The 14,343-nt window shown below is 39.3% G+C and overlaps 1 protein-coding gene across 1 annotated transcript; it reads right to left on the reverse strand.

Annotated features, from left to right (window-relative positions):
• Nucleotides 1–1,133: 1,133 nt before the first annotated feature.
• Nucleotides 1,134–12,915, reverse strand: samd1b (sterile alpha motif domain containing 1b). The gene is made up of 7 exons (XM_048207042.1): nucleotides 11,614–12,915; nucleotides 10,076–10,346; nucleotides 5,651–5,733; nucleotides 3,938–3,998; nucleotides 2,957–3,053; nucleotides 2,592–2,712; nucleotides 1,134–2,505 (listed from the first exon to the last, which is right to left on the reverse strand). The coding sequence occupies exons 1-7, from the start codon at nucleotides 12,631–12,633 to the stop codon at nucleotides 2,356–2,358; spliced, it is 1,803 nt and encodes a 600-aa protein (XP_048062999.1). The 5' UTR covers nucleotides 12,634–12,915; the 3' UTR covers nucleotides 1,134–2,355.
• Nucleotides 12,916–14,343: the final 1,428 nt, after the last annotated feature.

Consider the following 14,343-nt stretch of genomic DNA (forward strand, 5'->3'; position numbering starts at 1 on the left):
AGCCTAAGGCTGAAGTTCCTCAAAATGAACTGAACATTAAAGTGTTAACGTTGGAAAGAGCACAATGAAGAAACACTTGGATATTCAATGATTTGCACAAAGATCGGACAATGCATTAGTCACTATCACAGCATCTACATTCATCAAGGCGGACGCTGGTCGCTTGTGTTGTAACTTATGGCTGACGGTACACATAATACATAATAACCCTGATGACATTTACAATCGGTTCCCAGACTGAACGTTTTGGCATCTGTGCCACCCTCTGCTGGCAAACCCTTGAATATTACATCTCAACGGTTGTAGCTTCTCGTAACGTCTAAAATGAGTTCTCTCCTTTGTGTTATGTGGCATTTCTATAAGTACCTTACTAAAGGTTTGTTGACATTCTTCTTGGTTAATAAGTCAGACTAGAAAAGAGGTTCGTCATGGAGGCGTGATCGACATTGCAGTGAGTTCCAGCTTTTATGTTACAAGTGGTCAAACACTAGACCGTAAATCAACCTAAGAACCTCTGCGCATTTTAGACAAGGAGTTGTAAACGTCATCAAAACGAAGATATTATTTCATAAACAAACATACAAATAAATAAATAAATTGACAGTTTGAGGAATTTGAGGTGCTACAATTGTCAGGCGAAACAAAGGTTTCCGTAATCTGAAATCAGATTGACCTATTGCACAGAGCAAACTCATTCAGGGTTTCTTCACAATGGAAATGAACCTGCCTTGAGTGAAAGAATCAGTAACAGTTCCATTTACAAGTGTGATGAATCCATCTGTATGTGCAATTTAAGGATACAATAGTCACTGGAGCTAAAGAGCAGCCAACATGTTAGTCCCATTTCCACATCCAAGTCCCTTCCATTGTTATTTGATTGTTTTACAGGTCCAGTTTCATTCTAAAAGTTGTAACTTCTTCCTGAGTCTCTCCATCAGTGTCGACTCCGGTTTGAACAACGCAAGGCTGAACACCGTTACTGACAATCCTCATTTTCGCTGCGTGAGATTCTCCAGCTTTGTTGTTGTTGAGCGACCGAAGCGCGAGCTGTTAAGCTCCACCCTCTTCTGGAAAGGGGGCTGGGAGCAGCAGCTCATTTGCATTTAAAGGGACACACACAAAAATGACGTGTTTCTGCTCACACCCAAATAGGGGCAAATTTGACAAGCTATAATAAATGATCTGTGGGGTATTTTGAGCTGAAACTTCACAGACACATTCTTGGGACACCAGAGACTTATATTACATCTTGTGAAAGGGACATTATAGGTCTCCTTTAAATGGACCCTTCCATTGTTATTTGATTGTTTTACACATTTATTCATAATATTCAACAACAGCGATATCCGACGAGCTGAAATATATATATTTAACAAACCGTGACGTTCAACAGCTGCATGGCTTCAGGGCTCTCTGAGGAATTCAGACACATTCTACAACTGCTGGTGAAGGAATATCTTCATTGCTTCGCAACTTGGACTTCACCTCAAAAATGGAATGATATTTACAAAAGTTAAGCTCCGTCATCAATGGTGATATTCCATGTGTGGGGCCACAATGATATGGCTGGCAAATCCGAGATTAAAGGAGTCAAAGTCGCTTGCAGGCTTTAAAGGGAAATCCTCTGTGAGATGAGCCCACTTGATTGTGTGCAGGAGGTCTGCATAAAGTCTTACGTTGCGGAAATAACCACGCAAGACGCGAAAACACTGGGAGGAACGTTAGAATGTCAGGAAAAAAGAATGCAGTCCATCACTGAAGGAAGACATTTTCAGTGTCATTGCAAAAGACGAGTTACAAGAACAAATATCCAATCAGAATTTACCTCTCTCAAACTGTAACCAGACAGTTTTTTAAACATTGGAGGACATTTTTAACAAAAAAAAGTTCATGTGCACTGTGGAAACCATCCAGCCTTGGGCAATATTGAAACCAATGAGGTCTTTAAAAAAAAGATGTTCTGCCCTCTACTGGACCGAAAGAAGTTCTGCAGAAAAAAATCCACTTGATGAAATGAATGTCACAATCCAAACAGTGGTATCCATTAACTGCACAGATCCACAAGTCTTTACAAAAAAAAACCAGTGACATTTCTTAAAAAAAAAAGAATCTCTTTTCAGTCTTCTTTGTCCCAAAATCTTGCCATGCTTTTTTTTTTTCCGTTCAGCAGTTTGAAAAAAATATATACATTTGTATGTGCGACTATGCGTGTGACGGGAGCAAGAACTGTTTCTGTTCAGGAAGAACATGTTGGTTCTGGGACTAGCAAATATTGTATGGTAATGTGCATGCGAGTTACTTTATCATGTGCGATCGCTTAATATATATACAAACACAAGTGCGTGTGTGTCTGTATTAGCAGAAAGCTTCGTCATCTTGGAAATGGGTCCTCTGCAGAACCTTCACGTGTCTTTCATAGATCTTTAGGGCGGGACCAAGTCTGATTGACAGGCCTGTCAGCACATCATTCCTCTGCATTAGAAGGAGGGACTTCCCGTCGATCTCCTGTCAGGAACACAGATTCAGTCTTCGAGTCTAGAGACGTATGCCTACTTAACGTTTCAAGGTTAATGTAGTGGAGTTCGGCGTACCTGTGTCCTGAAGGCGAGCGCCTGCTCCGGAAACCCCGCCGCGGTGAAGTAGCTGGCCACGTCTGCTACGGTCCAGTCCACCGGGCTCATGCCGCTTGTCTCCGACTTCACAAAGCCACCTCTGAGACAGCACAGAAAATACGAACGGATATGTATTCATGTAAAGAAATGTATGCTGAAGAAAATTGAATATCATGACTCAATGTCAACCCTGAATCTTCTTCAGACAGTATGTGTTTCTTTCATTATGATTCACTTCTAGTGATTCTGTTAGAAGGTCAGTTGGTATTTTACAGAGACTGTTACCCCAAACAAAGCCTTTTCTCTATGCTCTTCCTTCAGTCTGTTTTTTGTATGATACTCACATTCCTTCATTCATCCCTCGTTCTTCAGCGGCTCCCGGTGAGGCAGAGGGAGTCAGTAGACATGACGAAACTCCCACTTCCAGCTTAAAGCCTTGATCTGATGGGCAGACAACACACACACACAGCTATATAAAACAGAAATAGACACAAACTAACACAACACATACAATCACAATACAATAACACAGAACAACACAACTATTTAAACACAAATACATGAAGAATAACAACTATTTAGAAAAAATTCCGTATGAAAACAGAATAATACCACATAAAACAACACTAACAAACATCTATATAAAAACACAATACTTAATTTCCAAAGTTTGGGGTCAGTAAATTCTTTAAGTCTCTTAATAAAAAATACAGTAAAACTCAAAAAATTCTGTGAAATGTTATTACAATTTAAAATAACTGTTTTCTATTGCTCTATTGTTTTCTGTTTTCCATTACTCCAGTCTTCAGTGTCACATGATCCTTCAGATGCTCAAGGAACATTATTGTTTGTTAATAATTCTTGTTATGTAATAATAATCCTTATTATCAATGTTATATGCATATTTTGGTGGAAACCATGATACATTTATAAGGGAGCTTTTCTTTCCAAGCATTTCTTTGAAATATAAATCTTCCGTAACATGATAAAATGTCACTTTGAGCAATGAATGCAACTTTGTTGAACAATATAATTAATTTATTTGAGAAAATGTTCATATAAAAACCAAATGCACGCAAAATAACTACATAAAAAATAACACAACTGTATGAAAACGAAAGTATCACACACAACATTGAAACACAGAACACACAACTATATTAAAAAACAAAACAGAATAGCATAATAAACACAGCTATATCCACAAACACTCATACATGCAGAGTGACATTGACTGGCACAAAGATATTAACACAAACACACACACGAAATACAGGACACACAGAGATATGAATACACTCAATCAGAAAAACACCAAAACTTACAGTTTCTTATAGGCATTGATGATGGAGCCTTTACAGTCTCTGACATCACATTCACCTGATCCTAAATGTGAAAGAGGGAGAAAGTGATTTACTCCATAAGATTGTATTAAACAATAGGAAAAGGGAAAATGACAGACAGCAGAATGAAAGGATTTTAAAAGTGGAGAATGTAATCTCTATGAAAGCTTGTTTCCGCCACTAAATGAAGAAAAAAAAAGGTAAATGTGACTTTTTAACTCACAATTCTGACTTTTTTTCTCTCGCAATTGCAAATTTATATCTCACAATTCTGACTTTATTTCTGAGAATTGAGTTATAAAGTAAATTGTGAGATATAAAGTCAGAATTGAAAATGTCCGTCTTTTTTCTCCTCACAGTTGCACAATATAACACGCAATTGCGTTTAGAGTTTATAACTCGCAATTCTGACTTTATATCTCATAATTCTGACTTTATAACCCATAATTCTGACTTTATATCATGCAATTCTGACTTTATAACTTATAATTCTGACTTTATAACCCATAATTCTGACTTTATAACCCATAATTCTGACTTTATATCTCACAATTCTGACTTTATAACTCATAATTCTGACTTTACAACCCATAATTCTGACTTTATATCACGCAATTCTGACTTTTTATCTCGCATTTCTGACTTTATAACTCATAATTCTGACTTGTAAACCCATATTTCTGACTTTATCTCACAATTCTGACTTTATATCTCATAATTCTGACTATCTCACAATTCTGATTTTATAACTCATAATTCTGACTTTATAACTCAATTCTGACTTTATATTATGCAATTCTGACTTTATAACTCATAATTCTGACTTTATATTATGCAATTCTGACTTTATAACTCATAATTCTGACTTTATAACTCAATTCTGACTTTATATCATGCAATTCTGACTTTATAACTCATAATTCTGACTTTATAACTCAATTCTGACTTTATATCACGCAATTCTGACTTTATTACTCATAATTCTGACTTTATAACTCAATTCTGACTTTATAACTCAGAATTCTGACTTTATATCACGCAATTCTGACTTTATAACTCAATTCTGACTTTATATCACGCAATTCTGACTTTATAACTCAGAATTCTGACTTTATATCACGCAATTCTGACTTTATAACTCAATTCTGACTTTATATCACGCAATTCTGACTTTATAACTCAGAATTCTGACTTTATATCACGCAATTCTGACTTTATAACTCAATTCTGACTATATCATGAAATTCTGACTTTATAACTCATAATTCTGACTTTATAACTCAATTCTGACTATATCATGAAATTCTGACTTTATAACTCCGAATTCTGACTTTATAACTCAATTCTGACTTTTTATCTCGCAATTCTGACTTTATATCACACAATTCTGACTTTATATCACACAATTCTGACTTTATATCACGCAATTCTGAAAAAATGTCAGAATTGTGAGGTAAAAAGTCACAATTACATTTGTATTTTTTATTTCATGGCGGAAACAAGCTTCCATAAATCTCTGTAGTACTAATAGCACCAAAGAGAATCAGAAAAAAAATGTTTCCAAACAGGTTTTCCCAAACACTTACAGGATAAAGTCAACCTATGAATGGCTTACATATTCTCTGCACATTAAACAGGGATAGTAGAACGTTAAAAGCTCAGATGTTAAGTAAACTCTGAACTGCCTGTCATTACCTCCATGCTGGGATGTGGCTGATCAGGCGTTTCTGTGTTTTTCTCAGTACCAGCATCCTCAGGCTCAACGGACATTGTTTGCTCTGAAAGGGTGTGAGAGAGAGAGTGGTTTTAATGCTATCATTTCTGGTTATGACACAAGATTTCAAACTGAGATAAAGACATGAGATATAGACATTTGTCACACATCTGCGGGGAGCGCGTGTCTGTATTCATTCACAGATTCCTTCAACACTGCGCTAAAGACCTACAAATCTCACATCACACACACACACACACAAGCAGAGTTTGCACTGAATTCCAGCACCTGACAGAAGCACCGTTTGGGAAATTGGTGTTAGAAGCCGTGGGACAATTATTTTTGTTTACTTGGCTACCACATCAGCAAACGAAAATATTCCTTAAAAAAAGCCAAAACATAACTTAAAATCTCCAATGCATACAACAATACCTTCCACATGCGCTTCCTAAGCATCACACAGTGAACACCTTTGCTTCAGCTAGAAACAATTCAGCATTTTCAACTGTAATGTCATCTGGGAAAAGTCATATTCACTTCAGCTTTGATTAGACTGACTTTGTTTTTTGTTTTTTTTTGTTTTTTTACAAAAATCAAATTTTTAGAAATCCATTTCAGCCTGTCTCTTGGTATCATGTTGACATTGTGGTAACGCATTACAAGTAACATGAGTTGCGTAATCAGATTACTTTTTCAACTAGTAAAGTAATGCATTACTTTTAAGCGGGGGCACTACAGTCAAAAACACTGTTTGTTCAGGCACCGGTCAATTTTGAGATTTTGCACTTTTTGGCTTTTCATAAAGTGTTTTTTTTGGACGGGAGGAAAGAAAATATCCAAAATACACTTTTAAGTGTATATTTTATAGCACTTTATCTATTTGCGTCTGTAGATTTCAATTTCAGTACATATCTTTAAAGGCCGTTTTCTCAGAAATCTGTTTTTTTTTCTGGCTGTTGATAGTATTTTCCGATTTATGGAGTGATAAAAATACAGTAGATATCCAAAATTCCCTCTGTAAAAACCTTTGACTTTAATATCAAAAAAATTGAAAAAAGTATTTTGAATCTGACGTCATCCAATATTCAGGTTTTGTTCTAGAAACGTATGCAAATTAGCACATATATAATTAGATAATGCCTCATTTACATATTTAAACATAACATTTCAGAAAACTTGTAATACAAAACAATTTTTGCAATTCTATGGTGGGGAAGTATGGTGATATCTATTAGTTCATTTTTTTACCCTGTTCACCTGGGGTGTCGCCTTAAATTTACATCAAAATATCGGAGTTACTTTTTCAAATAAGTAACTCAAGTTACTTTGTTTTCCCATATATTGACTGAGAGCTCTCCTGTCCCCATGTTGAGAGAAACCAGGAGTAAGTGCAGAGGCGCTGTGTGAACATGATGGTTACTGTAGTTCTAGTCTAAGGTCCTGTTCACATGGGTATTTTCAAAACCATGGCCATTCGTCCAAAGTATCTGGTCAGTGAAACCGAACATTTTTGAAAACTCCTGCCAGGGTGAAGATTTTTAGAAACTCCGGTTACAGTGTTGTCATGTAGACAGTGAAACCAGAGATTTTGGCTTGTGACATTGGAACCAGAACTGATAATAACCTTTTTTCCAGGCTTCTGATTGGCCAACATGGCTTTCAATTAGGGTCATATCACCACCTGTTGGTTTGGCATGCTCTTGACAGCACTTCATACCGCATTTTTCATGTGGACGCGATTATTTTTTTTAACAAAGGAGGAAAATCTTTATAAAAATTTATTATTAAGCAATAAAGTACGAGAGGCTGTGCTGTATTGTGAATAAGTCACGGCTGAAAGGTGTTGTTCCTGCAAACCCTTCAGCCATGACTTATTCACGATAAAGCACTAGCTTCGAGTACCTTATTGCTTTTATAAAACGGTTACCAAAGCCAAAAATATGTATCAATGCAACTTTCTTTATGAGTGTGTCAGTCAGTAGCGAAGACTTTTACATTGAAAAGACTGACTGTTGTGAACACGAAACAAGATGCTACTGACAGTTTACATTGCTAAGAGTGTTGTGTAGTGATACACAGAATCGTTGGGTAAAGCGGTCATTGCCGTGTTTTATTGTGAATAAAACACAGCTATTGACCAATCAGAATCAAGGACAGGAACTAACCATTTTATTCAAAAAAGTTTATAAAAATACCCATGTACGTGTGAACTAGGCCTAGATGTGAGCAGGCATTTACTCATCTTACTTGCAACAGATTCAGTATTCCTCAAAATGAATAAAAACAGTGAAATGCAAACTCAGAATATTACACAAACCTGCAATAATCAAATGTTAAATTATACAAATGTAATTTATGCATTTAATTTCACTTTATTAATTCTTTTGCTGCTGACTTTCAATGATTCAATTCAACCATACTAACATATTTGTTTCATTTTTTTGCTTTATTTCTTTCCTGTGTTGTATTCTTCTGCGATCCAGAATGGCAGCACAGCTGAAAGGTTTGTTTGAGCTGCGCCCTCTACTGTACAGGCATAAATATGCATTTCCTTTTAAATTTGCACTTTTGGTGTGAAAAGGCCTTTACTTTTGCCAAAAAAAAGGAACTTTTTTGTTATTAAAAAACAAACAAGCAAGCCCAGCCCAGATGAGAAAAGTTACGCAAAAATGTAAAGCATTACTTTACATAAAAAGTAACTAAGTAATGCAATTAGCTTTTTTTTTTTTTTTCTTTTTTTTTTTTTTTTTTTTTAGGGAATAACGCAATATTGTACTTTTAAAATGAACTTTCCCCAACACTTGTGGCAACAGATGTAGATACACCAGATACTGATTATACAAACAAACTAATCTGTTTTCATTACTTGTGAAACGACAGTGTGGACAATCAATGTGCAGAACAAATCTGATTTAAGTGCTGCTCTGAGAACAAACCCTTAGATCCATACAGCCTCTAGACACAGCATCTCCAAAAAGTCCTCATAATGCTACTTTCATCCTCCATTCCCTTTTAATGACTCGCTCACAGATATATCTGGCAATTTTTGAGTTCCAGAATAGTTTCCCATGTGGATAAGATATTGTCTGAATTTATTAAAAGCCATGAGCAAAAAAATACTTCTATAATTTACCTTTTGTAAGGTAGGTCAACAATTTATTCTGAGGAGGACTGTGCATCAATAAATTCCACTTCCTGTCAATCAGATTTAACTTCCTGTGGGGTGTGGCCAATTTAATTCAAACTCTAACTCTTGAGTTGAATAGGAGCCTGTTCTTAAACCTTGAATGGGTGAATATTAACAGACATATAGTGAGCTTATTAAAGCATATAGATTTCTGTGTAACATTAGAAATTGTGGTCACAAATTCTGGTATTTTTCTTCGAGTTTCATTTAATGATATTCAGTTTCGTTTAAAGGGATAGTTCACCCAGAAATGAAAATTTGATGTTTATCTGCTTACCCCCAGGGCATCCAAGATGTAGGTGACTTTGTTTGTTCAGTAGAACACAAATGATGATTTTTAACTCCAACCGTTGCCGTCTGTCAGTCGTATAATGGGTGTCAATGGGAACTTCGTCTATAAGAGTAAATAAAACTTGCACAGACAAATCCAAATTAAACCCTGCGGCTCGTGACGACACGTTGATGTCCTAAGAAACGAAACGATCGGTTTGTGCGAGAAACCGAACAGTATTTATATAATTTTTTTACCTCTAAAACACATCAATGTGTCGTCACGGTTCAAATTTGAATTTGTCCATGCATATTTGTCTATTATAGACAAAGTTCCCATTGACACACATTATATGACTGACAGACCGCAACGGTTGGAGTTAACAATCATGATTTGTGTTCTACTAAAGAAACAAAGTCACCTACATCTTGGATGCCCTGGGGGTAAGCAGATAAACATCAAATTTTCATTTTTGGGTGAACTATCCCTTTAAGTAAAAACAAAGGGAGATTGTGAGATTGTGGGCTGACAAATCAAACTCTTCTTGAACTTTAGTAACTGAGAAACTGAATGTTTTCCTCCTTGAAAACTCTTGAATCTGATGTACAGACTGTAAAAAAATCAATTTTGATCAATATTGTGGTCTTGTTTTCTAGCACAAAAATCTAAACATAAAATATCTTCAACCTCAAAACAAGATACATGTACTTGAGAAGCAAAATTGCTTATGTGGTGTAAGATATTTGTTTTCATAGACATCAGTTTCTTCCATTAACACCACTGGCAAAGAGTTTATGTTCTTTACACACAAATCTTACAAACTTTTCTGAAGTCAATACTTAAAACAAGCCATGTAAAAACATCCTATTTCAAGCATGTTTAGATGTTTTACTGGAAAACAAGACAAAACACTCATTAACAAAATGGTTTCTACCACGAAACGAGTACCTTCACTTCCACCCACGTCCACTTCCTGCTGTAAGGAGCATTGGTTTGACGACTCCAGCGATGAAGACGACAGAGATTTCCCCTCAGAAGTCACTGGTGAAGTGGTGACCTCCATGTCAGGTGACGTTGGGTCATCGGTGCAAGCTGTGACACCTGTAGGACCTCCATCACTGACGCTCACAGGAACATCCTCCGCTGAGCCCGCTATGTTTTCCTCTGTGCCATTATCCTCGCCCTCCACCTCCATCCTTTCTTCCTCCTTCACCTCCTCCTGACAAACATATCGAGACACACCATCTCTAATGTAGACTCAACAGCAGTCATTATAAAGCATTACTCAACGCTTTTGTTTTAGAGTGATTTGAAAAGTATCTCAGTAAATGGAAAGGATTCAAATCGTGACTGTACCTTGCATCACATTAGTTGTACGGGAAAGAAAAAAAACTCGACGCCTCCACTACGGGAGAAAGGCCAAATAGCGGTGTGCGCGGCGCGCGTCCCTCAAACCCAACGACCGTGCGTGCGTGCGTGTGTGTGTGTGTGTGTGTGTGTGTGTGTGTGTGTGTGTGTCCGTCCTCCTGTGCGACCTCCATCGTCTGCACGATTTTACGAATCGCGGTGTTCCCCCTACAACTACAAAATCTGAAACTGGCCGAACATCCGCTGTAGATCTTCTTCTTGATCAGATAACAACGATTTATCCGAGCACTAAGTAACTCACTGGGTTTCATAATCAATTTGGCTGTGTTCTGTAAGTGAGCGGGACAGTGGCTTGAGAAATCTGATCAACGCAGCGCAAAAACAGAAGCAAACGCACATCGCTCAAACTGACTGGATGCGCCGCGCGGAACGGAACTAAGAGGCTTAAGCAGCGAGCACAGGGCGCGCTCCACTCTGGCTCGTCATGCAGCGAATTTCCGCCATCGCATCTGCTTTTACCTCGCATGACCGAAGTATCGCACTGAGCGACGGCTCGCCCGAGAAAACAGACGCGAGCCTCGGGTCCCCCCCTCCCTTTTACATTTTCCGTGCGCGTCTAACTTAACAGACACCGCCTAGTGAAAAATATCCAGCACAACTTTAACACAATCATTGGCCCTGTCTGTGAAATGCACTAATGTCCGCGCAGACATCAATGTTTCAGCACCGACGAGCGCGCTTTTGTGTATTGAGTGTCTACTAGAACAAGAGAAGCGACGGTGTCTCGCACGCACGCACGCACGCGAGCAGGCAGGCGGGCGCTGCCGAGCGCGAGTCCGCACCTTTTGTGCCGAGACGCTGAAGTAAAACACACAACTGATGTGTCGCTTCTCTCAGCGTTTATTTGTCGCACACAACAAGCAGGAAAAACACACAGTTTGGATGTTCTGGCGCACACTTGTACGTGAGAAAAGAGCGGAAATCAGATGGTGCGGCGCTGCGCTTCTTTTTTTTTTTTTTCTTTCGCTTTTTTCCCCTCCAAGCGCGATCATTTATTTATACGAAAACGGGGTGTAACGCTGCGCGCCGCGCAGGACGTGTTGGAAATATTAAGTTACCTTTTTCGCGAGATGTCTGTCCTGCAGTGCGCTCTTCAGGAGTCGCGCGGACGGCTTGGCCGCCCCCATCCCCCTCGCGTGGAGAGTGATGTGGCCGAGGCGGGTCCTGCGGAGACGACCCCTCTCGATCTCGCGCTCCAGCACCACTTTGACGCGGTTGCGGGTCAGCTTCTCCCCGGGCATCCCGCTCTGTGTGCTGAGGTAGCCGAGTATCTCTTTGAGTCCCGGTGGTGCGTGGCCCCGTGTTGCGGCGGAGCCCCGATGTCTCTCGGACAGACTTCGGACCGCATCAACCAGCCTATCGCCCAAATCAGCGCTGCTCTCGTCCGGAGACTCCGGCGCCCCAGAGCCCTTGAGTTTGGGTGACGCGGGGAGCTTGTTCCTGCAAGTTTTCTGCTCTTTCCCGTCATCATCGCTGCCCTCGTGGCGAGCGTCTCTCGCACTTGAAGCATCGCGTCCCCCCGCCTCGGTGACTAATCTCTTGTCTTTTGATGCACTTGCTTTCACGCTCCCGGCGGAGCAGACCGTTGCGCCACAACTAACAAAACTGTTTCCGCTAGGCTGTGGTAAAATCTTTTCTTCCTTCTCGAGATTGGAGGGCGAGGTTTGAGGCAGGGGGTCAGGAGGACACAGGTTCACCCCACTTTCCTCGGGCTCCCTATCCTCGCACTCTTCTTGGTCCGTGAGACTGAGCGCGCTGTCGCCGTTGTTATTGAAACTGGCGTGTTTGGTTTGTTCACGCGCAGACTCGCCGCCGCTGTCGGTGGTTTGCTCCGTCCTCTTTCTGCATTTTCTTTGCACTTTAGCAGCGTTCCTGTAGGAAATCGACCCCTTGTAGCTAACTTTCAGCACAGTTTGCTCCTGGATCAGTTTTTCTAGTTCAGCCCTGGTTTTGTCCGGGTCTGACCCGTGTCTTCTTCGGACCATTCGGCAGATCCTTTCCAGGTCCGGTCGGGCTTTTCTCGAGCGCAGGGAGTCGATGGTCTCCAGGATCCATTCTCGGTATTTTGGCTCCGACATGTTGCAGCACTGGTTCCGTTGGCTTTGGCCGAGCGCCTCTCTCTTGTCTCCGAAGTGATCCGCTGCGAGCCCGGCTGGGAATGAAGCGGAAGCCTCGCTGTACGCCTGCGTTTACCCACTATGTGCGCTTAAGGTGGACTAACTGCGAGGAGAATCATGCGCTGCGCTCTGCGCCGATGCGAGGCGCTCATTTAAGGTGGTATTGCAGAGTTTCACGTTTTGCGCACCTCGTCAACGGGCGTTTGTTCACGCTCGCGCTGCAGTCCATTACACCTAATCCAACTGATTGTTTTTTTTTTTTTCATATGTGATCTCTATTAATTTAAACGCATCAGTATTTAAAGGTTAGATGACAGATGGCTCGCTGGTTTCACGTCACTGACAGCTGTTTACAGATAAATTGCAACAAAAATATTATGAAAAAACAAGTGGTAGCCAAAACTGATAAACATAAAAAGGGCTAAAAGTTTAATTAAAGTCCTAAATTTAATTGCAGAACGTGTTAACTGTAAATCTGGTCTATAATTTGCATTGTATTAATTAGTGAAAGCAGCATGAAGGAATTGAAGAGCTGACCTTTAGAATTGTCTCTTCTAGTAACATGAATTATATTGCGTATTTAAAAATTCATGCATTTGCAGAAGAGTTGCCTTCCACCAAAAACACGTTTACGAACAGTTAAACAGGTTGTTGGATCTTTAATGTATGGGCGTACATCTTCTCAATCTTTTCATTTCTTAACTTTGGGGAGTTGTGTAATGCTAATTACGCAACTAATACATGACCAGGTGCACTTTATAATGCAAACATGCTAAACAAATTCAGAAGTGTTTCATCTTGAATATGATGGATGACCACGCTTAATATACTTAACTTGTTTTGGAGGTTCTGGAGCAGTGGGTGTGAAATAGTCTCCTCAACTCATCTCTCAGTCTTCATGAAAAATGGTGCAGTATCCCTCTATACACAGACATGCTGCTGCTGTACAATATAACACACACGAATTACCCGTAGCAGATCTATCCACCTTTTCATTTTCTCAAGGTATTTTCTGTGAATGTGCGAGACTTCCGATTTCTTAGCCGATATAGGGAAATAACGAGAAGAATATCAAAGTGCAGTAAACTGTAAAACTATTTGCGCTACAAACCAGTGTGTTTTGTAATGAAGACATTAAAATAATATGGTAAGAAATACCAGATTGAAATATCAAGCAGCATAACAAGCTGTTTTGTAGAGATAAAAATAACTGGAAGTGAATGACACTGGAAGCCAGACACATTCAATTTACAAACGGCCGCACCGCCTTTTACCTGAAAAATAAGGTGGATACAGGTGGAGCTGGGGAAGGTGGAGGGTTTTTGAAAGCTACTGATACAGCAGGAACCAATCAGCTGTGCTCTATAGAGAATGACGTGATTGCAAACAGATTGAATTAAGGACCTATTAGCAGGGCCTAAAATTAACACTCGCCAGGCGCCAAATGCAATTAAAAATAGGTCAAAAATAGGCGAGTATATGAAATGGTGTCAGCCGCCAGATGGTCGGTAACATAAAAAAAAAAAAAAAACATAATAAAAAAAAAATCTCACTAAAAAAATCCTATTTTGTTATCCTAGTTGTATTATATAGACAAAATAATATGATTTTTCTAACATATGTTTTGTTTGAAATTAAGGTCCTATCATGTAAGCCTGGATAATGTACATC

Source organism: Megalobrama amblycephala, linkage group LG1, assembly GCF_018812025.1.
Source record: "Megalobrama amblycephala isolate DHTTF-2021 linkage group LG1, ASM1881202v1, whole genome shotgun sequence".
Classification (NCBI taxonomy): Eukaryota; Metazoa; Chordata; class Actinopteri; order Cypriniformes; family Xenocyprididae; genus Megalobrama; species Megalobrama amblycephala.

Coding starts and splice junctions, on each gene's coding strand:
- samd1b (XM_048207042.1), bottom strand. CDS start 12,633: ATGTCGGAGCCAAAATACCGAGAATGGATCCTGGAGACCATCGACTCC. Junction 3,054..3,937: donor ATCAATGCCTATAAGAAACT/GTAAGTTTTGGT, acceptor TCTGCCCATCAG/ATCAAGGCTTTAAGCTGGAA. Junction 2,713..2,956: donor CGAGGGATGAATGAAGGAAT/GTGAGTATCATA, acceptor GTGCTGTCTCAG/AGGTGGCTTTGTGAAGTCGG.